This window comes from Tenrec ecaudatus, chromosome 10, assembly GCF_050624435.1.
Source record: "Tenrec ecaudatus isolate mTenEca1 chromosome 10, mTenEca1.hap1, whole genome shotgun sequence".
Lineage (NCBI taxonomy): Eukaryota > Metazoa > Chordata > Mammalia > Afrosoricida > Tenrecidae > Tenrec > Tenrec ecaudatus.
The window spans coordinates 124772287-124792942 of record NC_134539.1 but is presented as its reverse complement, the minus strand read 5'-3'; the positions used below and the strand labels follow the sequence as shown (position 1 = coordinate 124792942).

The following is a 20656-nucleotide window of genomic DNA, read 5'->3' as shown; positions in this document are numbered from 1 at the left end:
ATCTTTTTTTTGGAAGGTAACCTTGTGCCCAGCAAAAATATGGGGTCCAGGTACTAAGGCACAGAGAGTAGGACTAGTTAGCAGTCTCCCTGGGTGAGAGGGTGCTGCAGATCCCAGAATTCTGAGTCAGGGGTGTTTAGGGTGCTCACAGAGCCTCTGGCAGGGGCAGGGCAGGGGTGGGGGCATGCAGAATGGGTCACAGTGGCCTTGAGGGGTTCCGTCTGATCCCCAAAGCATGTGACAAGCGCATAGAAGCTTTTGAGCAGAGGACCCATGGGGTCAGAGATCCAAAGTGAATCGGAGGGGTTTAGAGAAGTGGGGGGAGGGGCGCTAGTGAGGAAGAGGAGTTAGCTTCCTTCTCCCTCCCCTCCACCCCCACCTCCTTTCCTCCTTGCTCTCCCCCACCTCATGCTAGCTGGTAGCTGCCCTCCGGGTTTTCAGCTCTCCGACCTTGGGTTCTCAGAAAACAGTGGCCCTGGGGACCTGGGATGCTTGGGCAGCCAGGAGAGTCAGGCAGGCAGAGTCGAGCCCGGTGCCCAGCCCTCCCAGGCCGCTGAGTTGAGTGTCAACCACAGGTGTGCAGGGGCCCAAGACGGGACGAGACCCTGGCTGGCTCTCAGACTTGGACTCTGGTCCTCACCCATGATGGAGCCCAAGCGTCCTCTCGGGTCACCCCGTGGTGACTGATTACCACTGGCTGAAGGACGATGTGGGGTCCCGTCTTGGCTCAGCAGAGCACAAGGGCTGTGAGTGATTAATGATGTCTGCCCAGGGACTGCATCAGGGGCTTCTGGCTGGGGACAGTTATTTTCCCTTTTGGGGCCCCAGTCAAATGATGGTTCTCTGGTATTGGGTGATCGTTGGTCACCCAACCATTCTGAGTTTGGGGGAACATGAGAAGAGGTGGTCTGAGTCAGGGACACCCCTCTGTTGACTTGGGAGGAAACCCCATGCAGCCCGCCACCAGCCGAGCATGCTACAAGGTGAGCCTCCGTGAAGGCAGCTGGTCTTAGTGGACGGGGCCCAGGGGTCATCTTTTCCTGAGGGTTCATCTGAAATGTGACATGCTGAGTGAAGAGAGGCCAGGACGGGAGGCTCAGGAGGTCCAGGGACTGACCTGACCACTCAGAGCACTTGTTGGCAGTTTGCCAAGCACCCAGAGAGGAGACACAGCTGGCTTAGTGATGGCTTTGGATGCTGGGAGTGGGGGCCTGCCTTCCTCAAAAGCACCAGCCCACCCAAGGGTCAGGGGGGCAGGGACCCCCCCAGGAGTTGAGGGACCTGGTTGTGGCTCTCAGAAATCATGCTCTCAGTCTTACCCCACCCTGCTTTTTCCAAGCTTTCTGACAGAGAGAGAGAGAGAGAGCACCCCACTCCATCCTCTGTGGACCAGTCGGGGTGGGATTGTGGACGGGGAGACAGAGGCTTCCTTGTCTCCAGAGAGATTGAGATTCCACAACTCCCTCCTCCTGCCCAAGGTGGTGTGTTTGTTCTTCCTGCTTGAATCGCTTCTTTTCTTCTTTGTTGCGGATGTACACATCAGAACACACACATCTGCAGGTACCATCCGGGGATGTTGATTACATTCTTGGGGCGGGGGCAGCCATCCTTACCCTCCTTTTCAAATTCTCCTGCCCCAGTAGGTAGCATGCCCTAAGCCTCTTAGCTAATCTTTCAAGCAGTTCTTGTCAGTCTGACCCCAGGCCCATCATTCTTCAGAGAAGCGCTATGCTCCAGGCTGGCCTTCATCCTAGTTAAATGCCTGCTTTAGTTTCTAAGGGGCTCCTGGCCTCCCTCTGGGGCTCAGCCGCCATTGCCCAGACCACTGCTTCCAGTGGCCTCTAGTTCCAGAAAAGAGCCCACCAGTGGGTGGTGGCTTACTCCTCATTGGTAGGGATGCTCCCTGCCTGCCATCGAGTCAGTTCTGAATCACAGTGATCCTGTGGGACGGGGTAGAACTGCCCCCGGGGGCTTCCGAGACTCTTCACGAGCATAGAAAACCTCATCTTTCTCCCGAGGGGCAGATGGTGGTTTTGAACTGTCGACCATGTGATTTGCACCCCAACAATTAATCTACTGTGCCACAGGGATCCTGGTAGGGAAGCCTATCCCGAAACACCAGGGCAAGCTGGCTGGCTTCACAGGTATACGGACATCAACTCAGACCCATGAGCAGCTACCTGAGGCAGCCCTATAAATAGACACAGGTCCTTTTATGGGAAAGGCCCCCTCCCGACCCAGTACTGCCTAGCCTCACCCATCCACAGCTGTTCCCCCACAGCCCTCTAGCCGACGTGCCTTCAGCCACATCTCTGGAGATTACCCCATCACTGATTAGATGGGATTTGCAATCACAAGCCAGCTCCCCCTGTGGCCGGCCCACTTCCACACCACCTGGCCCGCGTGCACTAGTGACTTAGGCTCTCATTTGCATCTTAAAGGCAGGCTTAGTCCAGAAAGCCAGCCTGCTGCTTTGAAAAAGATGGAGAGGTAAATTCAGCCATCCATCTCAACCGAGGAGGGGCCAGGTGTGTGGACAGCTGATCTGTGGCCAGGCTGGGCCTCTGTGTCCCCCAGGTGGGAGCTGACTGTTACCAGATGAAAGCAGAGTCGGGGCCTAAGAGACACTTAATAAATGTTTGTGGAAATGAATCAGAGCGATCAGAACTGACCAGAATTGTGGGTCGCACTTTCAACCCGCTTCCTGCGGCTCGGGAAGCTGCTTTGCTTGAAAGAAGGGAAAATAGGACCCCAGGAGGGCTCTGCTCCCCTGGTCACAACAGGGCACAAAAATGGCATGACGCAGTCAGAGACGGCACTGGCCTCTAGGTTGCTGGGGAGAAAGGCTATCCCCAGACCTTGGACTTGCCTTCTGTCAAAGGCAGCGATAGAGCCACGCCCTGTCCCACTGCCTCAAAGGTTGTTGGGCGAGGGTGGGGGGTGGGTTGGGGGAGGTCTCAACTCCATACCACGAGCCAGGGGTTCAGCCAGCCTCACCTGGGGTGGCAGGGAGAAAGGCCATGATGTGGTTTCACGCTTCATTCCCTGGGGGGCTGAGAGGCCCAGTACCGACCAGACCCCACAGCCCCACGACTGCTGCCTTCCCCCAGCCCATACTGACAGCTTCCTAGGGACCTAGTACCACCAGGCTCACAAAGGCCCCATTAATTCTGCCAGCAGGAACTTAATCACCGGACTTCAAGCCTTTCAGTTTTAATTTCCATCAGCAAAAGCGAGTGACAAAGGCTGAGGCTTAAAAAAAAAGAAGAGTCCCCCATAGATTGCTTGTAGAGTGTGAAATTATAGGCAGAGGCAGTGCCAGGCCTGAGCATGGGGCAGCTTGTACCACAGAGCAGCTCAGGAGGCAAACCTCTCCAGCCCCCTCTCTCCTCCCCATTCTGAAAAGATGAAGCAGGGACATGACCCAGAGTCCAGCTCAGCTTGGCTGCCTTGGCTCCAAGAGACCCCATCCAGTGGTATCACCCCACCGACTCCCTGTCCCTTCGCTCAAGGCAAGAGGGAGTGTTCCGCGCAGCATGCTGGAGAGGGCCACCAGGAACTTCCCCGGACTAGCTCCTCCCGAGGGACAGAGCCTAGCAGAGAGCATCTTCCACATTTAGCCAGGTGTGCAGCAGTGTGGTTTGACGAGTGTGATTGTAGCCACATGAGTGAGTGCAGAGGAGGGGGTTACTGACAGGAACTCTATCAGAAAGGGGTGACTTCTGAGTGGGGTTTTGAAGCTAGAATAGAAGTCCGTGCCAGGCAGAAGAGGGAAGGGTTTCCCACATTGAGGGAACAGTACCTGTTCCAGTCTCTGTTGATTCTGTTGTCCACATGTGGGCAGATGCTGTCCCATGGCCTAAGCCAGGACAGCTGGGCAACAGTTTGCCACTGGGAAGTCAGATCCACTTCTTCCCAGACTCGGCAATCGTGGCAGGGCCTGGGGACCAAGGAAGCTGACCACACCCTCAATTTAAAAGGCTGTCCCTTGACATGGGCCTTAGGAGAAACCACTGAATGACCCACTCCTGGAAGAAGGGGTGGGCATGCCCTGTGGTGCCCTTCGATGCCCAGTGGCTCTGACCTGACCCAATACTTGACTGAGCTGAGTCTTGTCGAGGCAGGCCTCAGTGGTGCCCACTTAGGGCCTCTCCAGGCTGTCTTTATCCATTCTCTAGGACTGACCTTGGGCCACGCTGGGCGTCAGGTGAGGCCAGGAGCAGGTAGAGGCACTTTCTCCCTGAACCTCTGCCTGTCTTTACTCTCTGACATCATCCATCTATCCATCCCTCCCTCCCTCCTTCCATCTATCCATCCATCCATCCATCCATCCATCCACCTGCTACCCTGTCAAGCCCAACGCCTTAGGCTGCAGAGTAAACCTGCACTTTCTAGAGTTTTCAAGGCTGTGCTCTTTCAGAGCGAGTGGTCGGGCCTTTCTTCCATGCTGCCCCTGAGCAGGTTTGAACTGCCAGCTCTTCAGTATGTCTTTGAGCACGTCATCTGTTGTAACAGCCCAGCACTCCTTCATGGTGTAGTGCATCACGTTGTCCTTCAACACCTGCCAGGCCACGGGCCCTGCCTTGGGTTCTCAGCCACATGGTGAACCAGGATGCATGCCCTGTTATTTAGACAGCTTTCTTGGGGGGCAGAGGAGCAAGCGGGACTCTCCTCACATGGAAAGCCCCAGAGGGGTCTGTTGACTCCATTCCTAGAGCCAGGAGAGGTTGGACAAGCCCAAGGGTGGCGGTCAGGGCAGGAGGCTCCCTGGAGACTGTCAGGTGAGGCAGGAAGCATAGCTCACCAGGGTCCCGGGACCTGCATCCACTCTGTGCTACACCTGCAGGCGCCCTGCTTCCTGTCACCACACAGCCCCGTGAAAGTTAGCACTTGAACTTCAACTCAAACTCCCCCTTTCCTCTCACAAGCACATCACAAATGTTATCTTTGAAAGCCCTTTGGATGCGAAATGCCGTGTAGATTAATAGGGTTTTAGAACAGGAAGGCACCCAGGGGATTTCCCGGCTCCGTGACCGTTCCCGCATCACCGTGGACAGTAACAATAAAAATAGAAACAAAAGCTACGGCTGCACTCTGGGCACGCTCTCTGAACGATGGAGCGCCCAGCTGAGCACCCAGCGCTGCCATCTGCTGGAAGCTTCCCAGTCCCTCACCTCCCACCCCACCCCGCCCCACCCCAGGAGGTCTCACTGAGACAGGAGACAGGCTGCCCTGGGCTCCGAGTCTCCAGTAAGTGTCGGCAGTGAGATTTGAACCTGGGTTTGTGCCTTCAAATCACTGTCAGTGTGTGCCTTGGGCTGCTCCTGGCTTGGGGGATTCCTACCCTGCCTGAGAGTGGGAGGGACCCTAGAACTGGTATTTGGAATGGTGCTGCGGGGGGGGGGGGGGGGCTGGAAAAGGCCGTGGGGAACGAAACTGCGGCGAGGCTGAGTGTGTTCGGAGGTCCACAGCAAGGGTGGGCTCAGAATGGCTCAGGAAGAGACTCCGTGGAGAAGAGGCAGAATGGTGGATATCTGAAACAGGCCTGAGCAGTCGGCTATCCGTGGGTGCTGAAAGAACGAGGAGGTCAGACGTGTGGTTTGTCCTGCAGCCCGGTGGCAGGGAGGGTTTCTCAGAGGCAGGAACGGCATTTGTTAGGAGTCGGGCTAGGGGCACACGGAAGGAGAAACCCTCAACGCAGCCTGCTGGCGTCTCCTTAGGAACCGTGGTCTGGGCTTGCTTAGCTCTGGACAAGTTCCTTGTCCAGGAGCAAACACGTGTGGTCAGTGTGACTGATGTCCCCCATCTGTCTGTCCAGGAGTTACAGACCGCTGGCAAGGGCCAGTGAGGGCTGGATGCAGAAAGAGCGCCGGTGACCCTTGGTGGCCCTGAAGCCTGCTTGAGAGAGTGCCCTCCTTGGTTCAGGCCCCACTGCTAGGGCCCTTGTGATGTGTCACTCATTCCTAATGTGGGTCCCCTGGCCAGCCCAGTCCCCCCCACTGGGATGGTCAGGCCCGGAATGAAGGAAAGCTGGAATCTTGGGCAACGATTTGCTCCCTGGCCACAGCCTGGTGGCTCCTCACCCAAAGGCCTTTTAAGAGTCCTGGTCATCTGTGTCCCAGCCAGTGCCCAGCTCAGTGTGTTAGTCCGGGTAGACTAGAGAAACCAATTCATAGACACATGCATATAAGAAAGAGCTTTATAGACAAGAGCAATTGAGAAAACATCCCAGCCCAGTCCAGATCAAGTCCATAAGTCCAATATTAGCCCATATGCCCGATACCAGTCTATAAGGTTCTCTTCAGAGTCACACAACACATGAACACATGCAATGACACTGAATGCAGGAAGATCACAAGCCAGTGGGTGGAAAGTCTTGTGGATCCAGTGGCAGTGGAAGCATCTCAGCGCAGGCGTGGGTCTCCACGTAGGTCCACCAGCTCAGGGCACTAGCATAGATCTATGTGCCTTGTTCAAAGAAATGTCCCGCATGGAGGGAGCATGTGTCCCGCCTCCAGCGAGCTATCTCTCTCCTTAGCACCTCGAAATCAGGTCATCAACCTGAGACCTGATTGACAGGCTAACCTCCATCCCTTCACTCTTAAGTCTCAAATTGACAACAGATTATACAACTACCACACTCAGCCTTTTTTCTTCTTTTTCTTTAACTGGTTTGAGTTCAGCTGAATGGTCTCAAAGTGGCCAGGCCTTTGGGCTAGCCCAGGAGTGGACAAACTTTTGAGCTGTTCCTGACGACAACTTAAAAGTTATTCTCGAGCCCTAAATACGTAGTCACAAATGAGTGGAACCGTCGTCTGCATAAGATCCTTTCAAATGTTCCCACTGCACTTCAGAGCCACTTGGGCGCATCAAAAGGACCTCCCGCAGACACTCGAGGGCCCCAGTTTGCCAACCCCTGGGCTAGATCAGTCATGGCCCTGGAAATACCTCCCTGCCTTTGCCTCATCCCCTTGAACTTAGAATGATACCCCTGCCGAGCTTCTGGAATCTTCGAGTTGCTGCCTCTGTCTTCACGCAGGGACCAAGGAATGCCAGCTCCGAGGGGGCAGGGACTGTGTGCCCTGGTCACCACTCTGGTTCCAGCACTTCAAACAGTGCTGGACGTCACTGCCACATGGCGATGCCGACTCATAGCAACCCTTTAGGACAAGGTAGAGCAGCCCTTGTGGATTTCTGAGACTGTCACTCTTTATAGGAACAGAAAGCCCCGTCTTTCTCCGACGGAGCGGCTGCTGATTTTGAACCGCTGACCTTGCAGTTAGCAGCCCAACGAGTAACGACTGTGCACCGGGGCTCCTTGGCCCGTAATGGGTGCTCAGGAAAAATTGGGAGCCCGAGTGCAGATAGCAGTTCAGTGCCGACGTCCTGCTGAGTGGAGGGATGTTGGAAGGGATTGGTAGAAAGGGCACTGGGCCATCATCCCCGAAAGAACTTCTGCTACCTGTCTCCAAGAGAGGCCTCTGGCCCAATTAGCAGACCTGCTGAGCTCCGGCTGCACATAGGAGTCTTCCAGGGAGGGACTGCTGCTTTTATTTATTTTTTTTTTTTATCGTTTTAGATACTATTTTATTGTGTTTGGGGTGAAGGGTTACACAACAGTTCTGTCTCCCATTCAATGTTTTCCTGCACATTCTGTCCCAAGTGGCATTGGCTGTACACGCCACAGGTGGCAACCTCCCCACTGTTCACATTCTGGTGCTTCCCTTCCCTGAATCTAGTTGCCCTAGGCTTCTCTTCCGAGTTGTCGGAGAGGAGCGCGGTACTTTGGGGGATCCGCGTGATGCTGTGAACCACTCTGACACTGGTCTGCGGGGTGGCCCCAGGGCATGTTCGGGTCCCCCATATGGAGAGTGTCTCCAAGAGCTGTGCTGGGGAGCTTTCAGGGCTGCACCCCAGGGCCTGAATCTCGGCATCTCTGGGGGTCTGTCCAAGCTCCCCGGGGTTTTCAGCATGTAGCCCTGACCAAGGACAATAGCTAATGGAGGATCAGGGGCAGGAGGCAGGCCTGTGGAGTGTTTGCTGTGGGTTTGGCCAGATTGCAGGGGATGGAGAGGGGGCCACTCATGAAGGGCTTGCCCTCTCTTTTGCCTTCCATACCCCACAGTCAGAGCTGGGTTGACCCCAACACCCCCTCCCAAGCCGGAGCATGCCTCTTTAAGGGAAGACTCAAATGGACCCAAGGGTTCTCGAGGTGGGGAGCAGCCAGGCCCTGCCCCTCCTGGACTCCAGGGTGCTCCCTGACTGCCGCTCCCTACTCCCACAAACCCTTTGGGCCAGGCGGAGGTTGGCCGTGCCCAGCATCATCCCAGTGTCTCCATTGAAATGTCTGAAAGCGTGGCTGCTGCTGTCGGTTTTCCAAATTAAGCTCCACAGCAATTGCATCAAAGATGACCCTGGCCGTCTGGGTGCCATGCCCCCGCCGAGCTGATAGCACTCGTAGGCACTTGACCCCACACGCTTCTCCCCTTCGGCATGGAGTAGGACCCAGAGACAAGGCTTGGCATCCACCACCCCTGCTCCTCCCAGAAGGCAGGCAGGCCTGGCCTCTGTGTTCCAACCCCCGCCTTCCTCTCGAGAGGGACATTTGCCAGTGTCCAAATGACTGTTATTTTCGCTGCAGCCTCCCAGGCCCGGGCTTGCAGGGAGCACTTCCTCCACCCTCCCCTTGCTCAGCAGCTGCCCCTCCCCTCAGTCCCTGGGGGAGGGGATGCTCCACAGCAAGCCAAGGTGGGGACCTCAAGCAGTGACAGGATTGCAGTGGGAAACCCACAGCCACCGAATCCATTCCAATGCAGGGGAGGACAGAACAGAGCTGCTCCGTGGGGCTTCTGAGACTGTGCATCTTTATGGGCGCAGAGAGCTTCGTCTGTCTCCCTCAGAGCAGCTGTGGGGCTCAAACCACCGACATAACCCACTGCACCACCAGGGCATTCCTGAAACACACTCGCACCGCCAGTGAAAACCAAGACCAAGCCCACTGCTGTTGAGTTGAGACTGGCTCGTAGCCCCAGCCCCACCCCCATAGGGGTGGGAGCTTGTACACCTTTCTGGGAGCAGACAGCCTCATTGACCCGGTGGAGCGGCTGGTGGGTTAGAACCGCTCACCTTACAGTTAGCAGTGCAGCAGATCAGGTTGCCCCTGAACCGGCGTGTGGACACATGATGCCAGTGTTGAGTGCCAGGAGCACAGCTTCCTTCAAAGGAAAGACATTTGATCACATATGCTTTTGCTATCGATGGTTCGTCCTCATCAGGCCCTCTGGTGGCACAATGGTTAAGTACTTGCCTGCTGACCAGAAGGCCAGCTGATCAAGGCCGCCGGCCACTCCTTAATGGTCTGCGTCTGTAAAGGTTTACAGCCCCAGAAATCTGAAGGGGCAACTCTGCTCTGCCCCCCCCCGCCTCCCCCACCCTCCTCGGCCGCTGAGTCAGAAATGTGCCCTCCATCTCTCCCGCCCTCCCCCCACGGCAGCATCTGCCCCCGTTCTCTGCTTCAGGGACCCCCCCCCCTTCATAGAGCCTCCCTCGCCCACCAGGCAGGCCTGCCCAGGAGGTGGGAGATCCCTGGGCCAGCCAGAATGACAGATGGCAGCATTTCCAAACTCTTAGGACGTATTTCCTACATTCTGGGTGACGGTTTCTTCTGTTGGCGGTCTCTCTGGTCGTGTTTGGGTTCTGTAAGGCAGCACTGGGCTTAGCTGAGCCGGTTTAACCACCTATAGAAGTTGCTAGGCGGCCTTCCAGCAGGCAGGATGTGTGTGGGGCCCGGAATGCTCACCACTGAGATTTCCCCCCACCCCGAATCACACCCTGAGGGGGTGGTAGGAACTCCAGAGTCCTCTCATCCCCTCTCTGAGAGGCACAGAGGGGCCTCCAAGGTGACAGAATAGGAAGTAGCTGAGCCCCCAGTGTCCACCTGTGGCCAGCATCTGCTGACCGGGCCGGCGGGGTGGGGGTAGATGATTCATGTACCAGTTCACAGGCAGGGCTGGGCAGTGCTGGTCACGGGCAGGGACCCCTTGCCCACACTGTGCTTCAGGATCCCTGGGTGGCACCAACCGGAGAGCAGGCGACTGTTAAAACCCAGAGTTTGGCAGTTCAAATCCACTCAGAGGCATCTCCCGAGAGAGGCCTTCTGAAAGCTCACAGCCACTGGAAACTCCGTGGGGTCGACATCAATCAGGTGCCTCTAGCGCAGCTGGCTGGCGGGTTGGCTGAAGCCGCAGAGACCTGGGCTTCTCCGCCCCCCCGCCCCCGCCCCGCTCTGGCGGACCCGGGGGGTGAGGTGGGGCCTTGTGAGGACCTGAGGACCTCCACTCTGAGTAGAAAGTTTGGAGCTGGTTGAGGATGGGCTAGTCACAAGCTTGAGACCTGCCGGTGGACTTTGAGGCTGGCCTTGCCCTCTTGCAGCTGTGCAGTGGCTGTGAGAGCCGTGCGCTGCGACTGGGCTTCGTTAAAGCAGCAGTCAAAAGAAACACACGTGGGAAAGGCCCTCCAGCCTGGCTGCACACCGGGATCACTTGGCGAGCAGGCTGCACCCCGAATGGCTGGAGGTGGGGCCCAGACCGGAGTGGTGATTCCAACATGTGTCAACACCAGAGCAGGGCGCCTGCCTGCCACACTCCGGAACAGCCCACTGGGTGGTTTCTGTGCCTGGCCCGGCTCTGGGCGCATCTGGTTTGCATTCCCTGGGCTGGAGGATCTCGGGACTGGAGGGGCCGCCAGGCCTGTGGGCACATTTCTGTTGCCGTTCACATAGAACAAGGCCTCCTGCCTTGGCTTTGCTGCTGCAGCAGGGGCCCCCCGAGTCCCTCAGCGGGTGCGTCTTGCAAGTCCCCTGTGTGGCTGGGTCCTAAAGCGCACGCGTGACTCGGTCCCTGCCTTAGCAGAGTTTATTGCCCAGCAAGAGAAATAGGATGTGTTCGTACAAATGCCTTTGGTGCCTCCATAAGTACCGCCGAAGCAACAAACACTAGGCTTGGGAGCATCCGCGTCCCCAACCAAAAGAACCCCCAACACCACTGACTCCTAGCCAGTCCAAGATGGCATAGCTCTAAAAGTTTCCCAAGACAGGTCGCCTCTTCTTCTGAAATGGGATGGGGGCATGGTGACAGTTTTTCCTGTGCACACCGACCCCAGAAGCTGGGACTTTTGGGGGAGACTTGGGCTTCTTACTCTCAGGGACAGAGGCCAATGGACTTGGGCAACTGCGTGGCCTAATCTTGTAGTTGAGAGGAGTTACATGCAGCTCAGAGAAGTGACGTGGCCATGCCCGGGTGACACAGTGAGGCAGGGCCTACCTGGGCAGGATGCAAGTCCGGTGATCTTTCTGTTATCCCGAGGGGCAGCAGAGCTGCCGTTGACTGAGAACAGGGCTCTGGAGCATGGCTCCATTCGTAGCAGGCTCCCACTTGCTAGAGCTAAGATGGCCTAAACCCATTAGCAGATGATCATCCCCCAGTCCAGGCAGTGGGTGTCAGAGTCGCTGCAGGTGCTGATGAGCCTTAGGGCCTCAGCCCCAGCAAGAGCTCTGTCCTCAGACCTCCAGGCAGGCAGGCGCCTTCTCGACTTGACCACCCAGATCCCCTCGCCCTTCAAAAATGATGTGAGAGCAGGTCCCCAGGGGTGTCTCCATAGGGATCCCCAGCCTCCTCCAGATCTGGGGTGAATGCTCACACACACTGGAAGGCTTCTCCTCCTTTCCTGGCCCAGCCCTGAGAGGAGTGGTTTCTACCAGGGTCCAGTGCCGGCCTGCTGACCTCACGGTCTTCTGGCCCTCTGCCAACCTCCAGTTGGGGCAGCCCCACCTGCACCCCATTATACAACTGTACCCCTTGCCTGGGTCTGTGCCTGCCCCTCTCACAAGCCAGCTGCAGATCACAAGGAGAACACACTTGGGGTAGCCAGGGGACAGGCAGCCAGGAGGCCTGGGCAGGAATCTCTGGGTCAGGAGTCGGGGTGGGCAGTACTGTCCCCTTCCCTCTGATCAGACTAGACTCAAGGAGGAAGCTGGGGGTGGTGGTGGTGCGGATTGGGGCCGTGGTCCAGGTGTCTCGGGCAGAGACCCCATGCAGTATTGGAATGGCCCCTGGGGCCTAGATCTGTTGTCAGGGGCGGATGGGTGGCTCTTGGTCCCCTGGCCCCAGCTGCTTCTACCCATCCTCCTGGCTGTGATGGTCGAGATGAAATCACAGCCCTGGGCAGTGTCTCTAGAAGAAGCCCTTGTCTGAGATTAAGGAGTGGATTTCTTTTCCTGGATAAGTTTTTTTGTTACTCTTATTCCCTTTCCCTCTCTCTGAGATGCTCTTTCCAAAAAGCTCTCCACTCCAGGAAAATGGACCTTTGGTTAAGGAGTCATTTTTTTGCCTCAAGTCCCCTTTGTGGTTCCGTCACCCTCTCCCCTATTGCCACCACCTTTCCATGCTTCCAAGGAAACTGTGTTTTAAACACCTGGTAGGAGAATAAGACGAGCAGCGGGGTCCTCCTCCTGCCCTCCACACCCCCTCCTCGCTCCCATCACTGCTAGCTTTGCGCCCGGCATGGGGAGACCGAGTGTGCCAAGGGCGGGGCAGTGAGCAATAACGGGGCTCCTTCCTTATTTCCTCAGCTGCTTCCTCCAGCACCACAGCTCCAGGGCCCAGGACCTGCCTGGAAGACGTGGGCCAGGACTTGGTGTTGGGGTCTCTTCCTTTGATCTCCCTCGGGACCCCCGGCTGCCCCCTGGGGAAAGGGAGTGGCTCCCTGGGCTCTGGGGAGATAAGGTCCCATGGTCAGGGACAAGCTGGACATTGATTTCACCTGGATCTTTTTTCCCTCCCCTCTTCAACAGCCCTATTACCATATTTAAATGCAAGTATGTCTCTTTTCATTGGCGTTTTTAAGTAGCTTAGCCTGACCTTTTTAGAGTCCCTTTGAAACCCTTTCCCGTAGTAGTCGGCGTAGCTAGGACAGTAGTAGTCTTAGAGTCTAGCGGGCTTCTAGTCTGCTCTGTTTGGGGTTTGGGAATCTCTCTGTCTCCTTTCTGTCTCCTACTGCTCTTGCCCTTCCTGCCTCCTGTCTTCCCTGGTCTTGTCCTGTAGAAGTTCCTCTTCTGAACGGCTTCATGGCTCAAGGTAGGCAGCTGTCGGGGGCTGTTTCTCATGTTGGCAGCTAGCCCTGGCATAGCAGTCAGTGGAAACAGGTCTTGAGGTCAGGCCTGCGTAAATCTACCTGGAGAGCTGGTGGGGGAGGGGGCGGGGGCTATGAGCCCTCCTAGTCTGCCTGATGGAGCCCGGCTGCGGGGACAGCAAGCAGCCCTGCTGCCTCGTGCTGCCTGTCTTAGCACGCCTTTGAACAAGGACACCCAGGGGTTTCTGCCCCAAATCCGCTGCTGGCCCCGTCTAAGGTGCTCCACCCCCGCAGGCTCAAACCTACATCCTCACTGCTGTTTCTCCGGAGAGCAGACACGGTCCCAGGGCTGCACCTAATGAGCCAGCTCCGTGTGGTGTTGAGCCGGCCCCCACGGCTCGGCCCTTGTATTGCAGGCTTGGGGTCCTGACTTGGAGTTTTCAGAGCTTAGAGACTGGGTGGCCAGGAGGAGACTTCCAGGGCCTCAGAGAGCTGCCTCACGACCAGTGTCACCAGCCATTGTCACAAGGCCACCTCAGGGGCTTTCTTTCTGCCTGGGGGTCAGGCCTGAGCACTAGCACCCAGCCGGGACCCCTTCAGCAGGCAGGTCCAGCCATGCTGGCCCTTCTGTGGACAGCCCCTGGGGAATCCTCTTCTGGGAGCTCAGGGTCAGCAGGGCCTGGGACACTCACTTCTTTCCTGCAGTCTAGCATTGCTCCCTCTGCGGAGCCTCCCAGCCCCTGCTTCCAGGGCTGTGACCAGGGCGCTAGAATCTAGCACACTTCAGCATGTGCTGTGCCTTCTAGAAGCCTGAGAGCCACTGATGTGTGTCCCTCCTCTAAGCTGACTTATGACAGCCCCCGCCCCTCCGGCCCCCTCTTCCTGCTTTTGTCTTGAGTCTGTGGGGGTGGCTGGGAGGCAGGCATGGACTGGCCCTGGGAGGACAGCTCCTGACCCACTTCTCTCTCTCCTGCAAGGCTTCCCGGCGGCGGCCGCTTATGGACCCGTGGCAGCGGCGGCGGTGGCGGCAGCGAGAGGATCAGGTAGGAAGGTGTGCGGGCCAGGCGGCTCCCAGGCATGCCCCAGGTGCAGGGGAAGGTGAAGGCCCTGTCGGATCTGTGTGGCTGCATCTGCCCAGCACTCCGCTCCCGGCAGGCTCAGCCACGGGCTGCAAACCAAAGGCAGATGACCATCATCTCGGTTTAAAGAGAAAACGGAACTTCTTTTTGACTCAGGGGCCCCCGGATTCGGGGATCCCTGGGCCCTTGCTCTCCTGCCTTCTCCTGGCTCATAAAGCCCCCTTCCTTGGGCCTCTGGCTCAGCTAGATTGGCTTGAGGCTGTGAGAAGGAAGGCCAATGACCACCCCAGGGGCCTCCTCTTGCCCCTGGCAGGGGGTGAGTGGATCTGGGCAAGCCGGGCCTCAATGAGTGGGCTGCTTCACCCACACCCACACCCACACCCACCCCCACCCCTGGGAACATATGGAGCCCCCGGGACCCTTAGCAGAGACTAGGCAGTGCCTAGGAACTGATGTTTTTTCCTCCCGGCCTGTCCATCTCCCCATCTCAATGGGGACGGGGGGGGGGGGGCCTGCAGCGCCTCACAGGCACTGTGAGGTCTGGCTGAGCTACCACCCGTTGATCCCAAGTGCCCCCTGCCTTGGTGGGCAAGCAGGCCTCCACTGTGGCCCAGCTCCCTCCTGCAGCCTGGCCTCCGTGCCTGCCGAAGCCAGCCGAGTGGTGATGGTTTGCAGCTCTCCGCAGCCGTGAGCAGGACACCGGAGCGTCCCAGGAGAGCTAGTGTCCTGAGCCCGGGGCGGGAGTTGCTAGTGCGGGAACCAGAGGATAACTGCCAAACACCCTTGCCCAGGGTGATGAGAAGCTGGCACAGTGTGAGGCCCATTAGAAAACAGCAGTCAAATCCGTTCCATGCAAACTGGTACTGCTTCGGAGCTACAAAGGACCCCACCCCAGAATTGGCTGAGAGGGTTTTATTAGGAAGGGACCAGGGCATTCCCAGGGGGCTGCTGAGGGCCAGTTGGCCAGAGGGCTGTGTGGGCAGCTGGGCACCCTTTACCTCCTCCTCCCAAGGCTCCGCCCATCCTCTGGCCAGTGGCCCTGGGGACCCGGCAGGCCCTGGGGGCAGGGGTATAGCGGCACCACTGCCTTGAGCTCCCCAGTTCCATTCAGTTTAACTCAGCGCTTCTGTGGACTTGTCCCCCCTCCCCCATGAGACTGGTCCTGTGCCTGGTGGGGCGGGGGGTGGGGGGAGAAACCGAACCGTCTTGAGACGTGTCAAGTGTGTTGGGTGGTGGATCTCTTGTGCGGTGCCATTCTCTGTATGATTTGGATTATGAAACTAAGCTTTAACCCCAAAACTAACCCTGCCTCTCTCCCCACCCCCCCGGGCCTCCCTGACTTCATGGCAAGTTTAAAGGACAGCATGGGGTTCTTTCCGAGTCTGAGAGCAGTACCCCCACCCCTCTCTGCCCTCTCCCGCCACCACCACCCACGCCCTGGGACCTCAGAGACACTCGGGAGACCCCACCCCATTCTAACTCCTAACCGCCAAGGTCAGACCCATCTCCAGCCACACATCTTTATGTTCCCGCTCCGCGGGTTGCTTTGCCACCATCTCCATCTGGGCGAAGCCTCCCTGGGGCCATTGTAGGGCTGCCATGTTCATTGCTGCACTGTTAGTGAATCATATTCAGGAGTCCTCCTCTCTGAGGGGCCCACACCCCTCCCCCCAGTGCTGCCTGAGGGTCAGGGTGCAGGATTTTCCCCCAACTGAGCTGTCTGAGGGTCAGGGGTGCAGGCTAACAACCCCTCCGGTGTGCCTGAAGGTCGGGTGCAGGATAACCCCCCAGTGTGCCTGAGGATAAGGGGTGCAGTTTTACCCCCCAACAGAGCTTCCTGAGGGTCAGGGTGTAGGATACCCCCCCACAGTACTGCCTGAGGGTCAGAATGCAGGCTAAACCCCTCCCTCCCCGGCTGCCTGAGGGTCAGGGGCTCGGGTGGGTCTCTGACAATGATGTAACTGTACTACCTCAGTTGGGACACGGCCCATGTACAGAGTGTGCACCAATCCTACGTAGGGCTCCCACCTGTGGGTCATGGCAGGATAACCTCTGCCTTTCTTTAGCCCGTTTTGGCATGAAGGGTCTATCCTGGGCTCTCCCTCTAGAAAAGGGTCTGGACTCTGAGCCTGGCAGCCAAGCTGCCCTGGCAGCCCATGACCAGTCGCCATCTCGGGCCACCCGGCCCGACCCACCCCACGTCCTTCCCAGGGCAGCTGGAGGCCTGTCAGAACTCAGTTGCAGCCTGAGCTGGGAGGCTCGTGAGTCAAGGAGACTTTCCTGGGTCTCGCCCTTGGGCTTGGGGCATGAGAAACCCAGTCAGTAGGTGGGTCCAGCTAGTAAGATACAGAGTGGCCTCTGACCCCAGGGCTCACAGGCTGGGTGTGGGTCTGGCAATCTGTGGAAGTCCCTTTGTCGCCTTTCATTGTCATGTGGTTCTAGCAGCTCTAGTCTCCTTCTCTGATGACTGCTGGACAGTGACAGGGGGCGGGGGAGGCGGGCAGTCTGGGCTTGGCTCATGTTGGCAATGTGTTTGTGGCAGGGGTGTGGTGTGGGGACAGGGGGACCCAAGAGCCCTTTAGCTCTGCCGCCACCTTCCCCTAATCCATCCTGGACCTGAGGTGAGCAGGGCTCAGGTGACCCCCCCCCCCAGGGGGGTGCGGGGAGGTCCCGGCTGCCTCCTCGATCACTTCACTCTCAGGAGTCACTTTCCGTTCACCTTCACCCGGTAGCTTGAGATGCCATCTTTTCTTGTGCTCAGTCTAGAAGTTTGTTTATTTTGATCGTGCTCATCCAGCTCCAGTACCCCATCACGTCTCACCACCCCAACTCCCACCACCCCCACCTTCCCCCACCCCCACGGGAGGGGAGCCGTGTACGCTCGAAGGCTCTTTGAATCCTGGGGGTGGGGGGGCTCCCAGGTGGGTCGGTGTAGCAAACTTAGCGCTCTGGGGCCCCCTGCTGCCCCACCCCACCCCAGCCCCCACCCCATCTCCGGCCCCAGCCAGGACCCCTTACTGTACTTTATACTTGCCAGCGTTCCCCCGCGGCTCCCTGATGGTGCGGTGCGAGTGAGCAGTTACGTTTCTGTTGTCTTTTCTCTTGCCTGGTTGGGGCTGCGGTGAGCGTGTCTCTGAGGCACACATCCCCGCCTCTCTTACACTAGGATCTGCACACCTCCTCTCAAACACTCTACTGAGCACGCTCAGCGGGAAGGTTTGTCCACCCCTCTTAACCCTCTCTCAGTGTCCAGCTTCCTGTTGGTACCAGCTAGTTTGCATGTTTTTGCTTGTTCAGATGAAACACTCCAAGAAACAAACTCATACCCAACTCTCGAGAAATGTCTTTTTCCTTTTTTTTGTACACTTTCGTTTATTTGTTTTTATTATTCCTCCTATTAGTTACAACGCCAAAACACCTGTTGTCCAGTAAAACATTTCACACCTCCCTGCCTGTTCTTAGATTGTATGTCTCTGTGGGACTGACCCAATGCATGCACTGTAGTCGATGTTCCGGTAGCTGTAGCAGTAGTTGTGGAACATGCATTGTTGAGTTGATATTACAGGGGCTCCACGGCTCGGCAGGGCTGTCTGCAGGAGAGCATGGAGGGGGACAGGGGACAGGAAGCGAAGGGACTCCATGGTTCAATGTTGCCAAGGGGCTTGGATCCATGTTCTCGTCATCAGCCACCACCACCTCCCCTCACACTCCCTGTTCCCCCAGTCCAGAACCGGGTCACCTCCCTCAGCTCCAGCCTCCTTAACAGAGATCTCTGTAGCCGGTGCCCAACACGAAAGAGAACAAAACAACAGGGTTAGAAGGAGCCTCAGCGTTCTTCCTTGTTCTTGGCGTCCTCGTATTTTTCTTGGACCCAGCGGATCTTTCCTTATTGCGTAAGACCCAGCCGCAGGGCCACTCCAAGACCCTCTCCTTGAGTCCTCCGTGAGCTCCCAGTGAGTCCGCGTGGCAGCCCTATCGCCAGTCTACAAGGCCCACTCCATGGGGTCGGATGGGCGTGCGAGGCGTGATGAAGAAGGCATGAGACCTAAGTGCTTGGGCCGCAGACCGGGGTGGGGGGTGCGTTTGGTCCTGGTGCGTGCTGGTGCGTGTCCCTGCGGCTAGACGGGCTCTCAAGGGCGTGGGGTGAGCAGGCCAAACATGATGACCTTGCTGGGTTGGAGATCATTGGCACTGCTTTCTGAGATTGGGAGGAAACACATGGGGCGGGAGGGATACTACAGTGTTCTTCCATCTCCCCGGCAAGGAAGGAGGGGTCCTGCAGGCCCTGTCCTCGGCTCTGAGTCACAGTCACTCACCTGTAGACACTGTCCTCCCGACATCCATGACAATAAGCCAGGAGGGAGTGCCGGAGCCCGTTTGAAGCATCTGGATCTTTAAGAGTTGTCAGGTGTTGCCTCCTTCACCTGGTTGTTTGTAGGCAATCAGGGGGGTTGGCAGCTCTCTGAGCCATGCCTGCATGCATGAGCTACTGGAGGACACGGGCAGCCTTCAGCCGTGTGGGGGGAGTCCATCTTTTACCGGAGATGGAGCCCGGGAAGAGGTCCAGAATCCGTAAAGGCCTTGGGGAGCAAACAGTGCCCGAGAGGAATGGCAGCTCAGCAGAGAGGCGCCCGGTGCTTTGGAAGACACACAGCACGGTGGAGACATCAGTCGGCCTGATAGGACGTGGTCACTCGGGCCCTGGCAGAGAGACTGGGAGAAGCCTGGGACACCAGGCCTGCTGGGTCTGCACCTTGACCCTGGGTGGGGTCGGTGAGGAAGGCAGGCAGGCAGAGAGCTCAGGAAACCCCCTCCCACTGGCCTAAATACTGGCTTGCGCTCTGCTCAGAGAACGAATTCCTAAGAGTGCGTGTTCCCATAGGCTCAATGAGCAAAAATAAAATTCAGATCAGGGAAGTGATCCAGAAGAGAAAGCGTGGGAGGAGAAGAGCCCCTGGGCAGCACCACGCCCTGCCCACTCAGGCTTCAAGGACACTGCCTCTTTCAGGGCTGTGCTGTGCTGGGATAGCAGGGCGTGTCCTGCAGCTGGAGGGCTGGGCAGACCACCATTCTCCCCTTCAGTGACCTGGGAACCGAGTCTTCACTTCTGAACACCCCTGTTACCCACAGCGCATTGCTCTCTGGCCCCTAAGTGACCACTGTCGGCTTCCTTGAAAAAAGCAGATGGCTCACTGTGTGCCCTTTGTTCTAAAGGTGGCTTTGCGGGGGGCGGGGGGAAAAGGGGAGCAACCAGCAGGATCCGTAGTCCAGAGAAATCGGCAGGGGGGTGCTACAGCAAAGCCTTCTCCCCCTCCTTCAGCCTCCTGTGGGCCAGCAGCCTCTGAGACTGGTATCCCAGAGCCTGGGCCCCCTATGGGCAGAGTGATAGGAACACCTGTCCCTTGGAAGGAAGGCACACATGTGGCCCTGCAGCCAGGGAAGCGCAGGAGCCCAGGGGCCAGCCAATGTGTAGCCCGTGAGCACAGCTGTGGCAGCCAGTCAGCTTTCTGGAAGGGCCTCCGTGAGCATGCACCTCCATGCTCAGCCTTGAGTTGCAGGCGCAAACATCCTGTTTGCCAGTTTGTCAGTACTTGGTTCATTTCGGGGTGTAGGTTCCCAAACTTATTTGGCCTACCACCTTCTTTTCAGAAAAAAAAAGACCGGGTGCCCACCCTGGCCATGGAAAAACATTCATACTGTAGTCCATGTGCCAGGCTAAAAATGCAGCTCTCTGCTTGGGCAGCCCCTCCATCATTCCAGCGCCCACAGGGGTGGCACGGCCCCTCTGGGAAACTGGGAGAGCCAGGACTTGGACCACAGAGAGCCACCAGTGAATTGATAATCATGCACGGAGCCGCCCGCTCCCGACCCTCACCTCCATTCGCTCTCCCAGAGCTGAGACCAACCCTGCCGAGGACAAAATACAGCAGCTCTAATCAATAATTTTGTAATAGAAATAGTGTGGACTTGATAAATCAACTCTAGTGCAATTAGTGACTCGCCTTGAAGGCCAGGCTTAAGTGTAAGCTCATCCTGAAGCGAGTGGAGTGGGAGAATGTTAATGGTCATTTAAATCAGTGTAGCTCTCTGCAGTCAGGACACAGCTCAGCCTGCCTCTCAGGCTGCCCGGGAAAGAACTGGTAAGCTATAACAGAGGGGGACAGAGAGACCAGGTGGGGACACTGGGGTGCCTGGGAAGCCCCATGGCAACTGTAAGTACACATGGGGTGAAACCCTGAATGGAACCTCACAGCTCCTGGCATTTCTGCCAAGCTTAGGAATTCTGAGCACAGCCTCGCAGACAATGGCTGCTACCTGGAGGCAGGCCGGAAGGCACATAGGTTTGGGGCCTGGTTTTCCATGTTTGAAGGGGTTCTGGTAATGCCACAGTTAAACCAAAAGGTCAGTAGTTCGAAACGCACTAGTTGCTCTGTAGGAGAAAATGGGGC

The 20656-nt window shown here is 57.4% G+C and overlaps 1 protein-coding gene across 2 annotated transcripts in view; it reads left to right on the top strand.

Moving 5' to 3' along the window:
* MSI2 (musashi RNA binding protein 2) overlaps positions 1-20656 on the top strand; it is a 424558-nt gene that overhangs the window by 380666 nt on the left and 23236 nt on the right. For both annotated transcript variants that reach the window (XM_075561554.1, XM_075561553.1), the window contains exon 11: positions 14106-14171. In XM_075561554.1, the coding sequence (XP_075417669.1) occupies positions 14106-14171 (66 nt within the window). The remainder of the gene's footprint in view (positions 1-14105; positions 14172-20656) is intronic.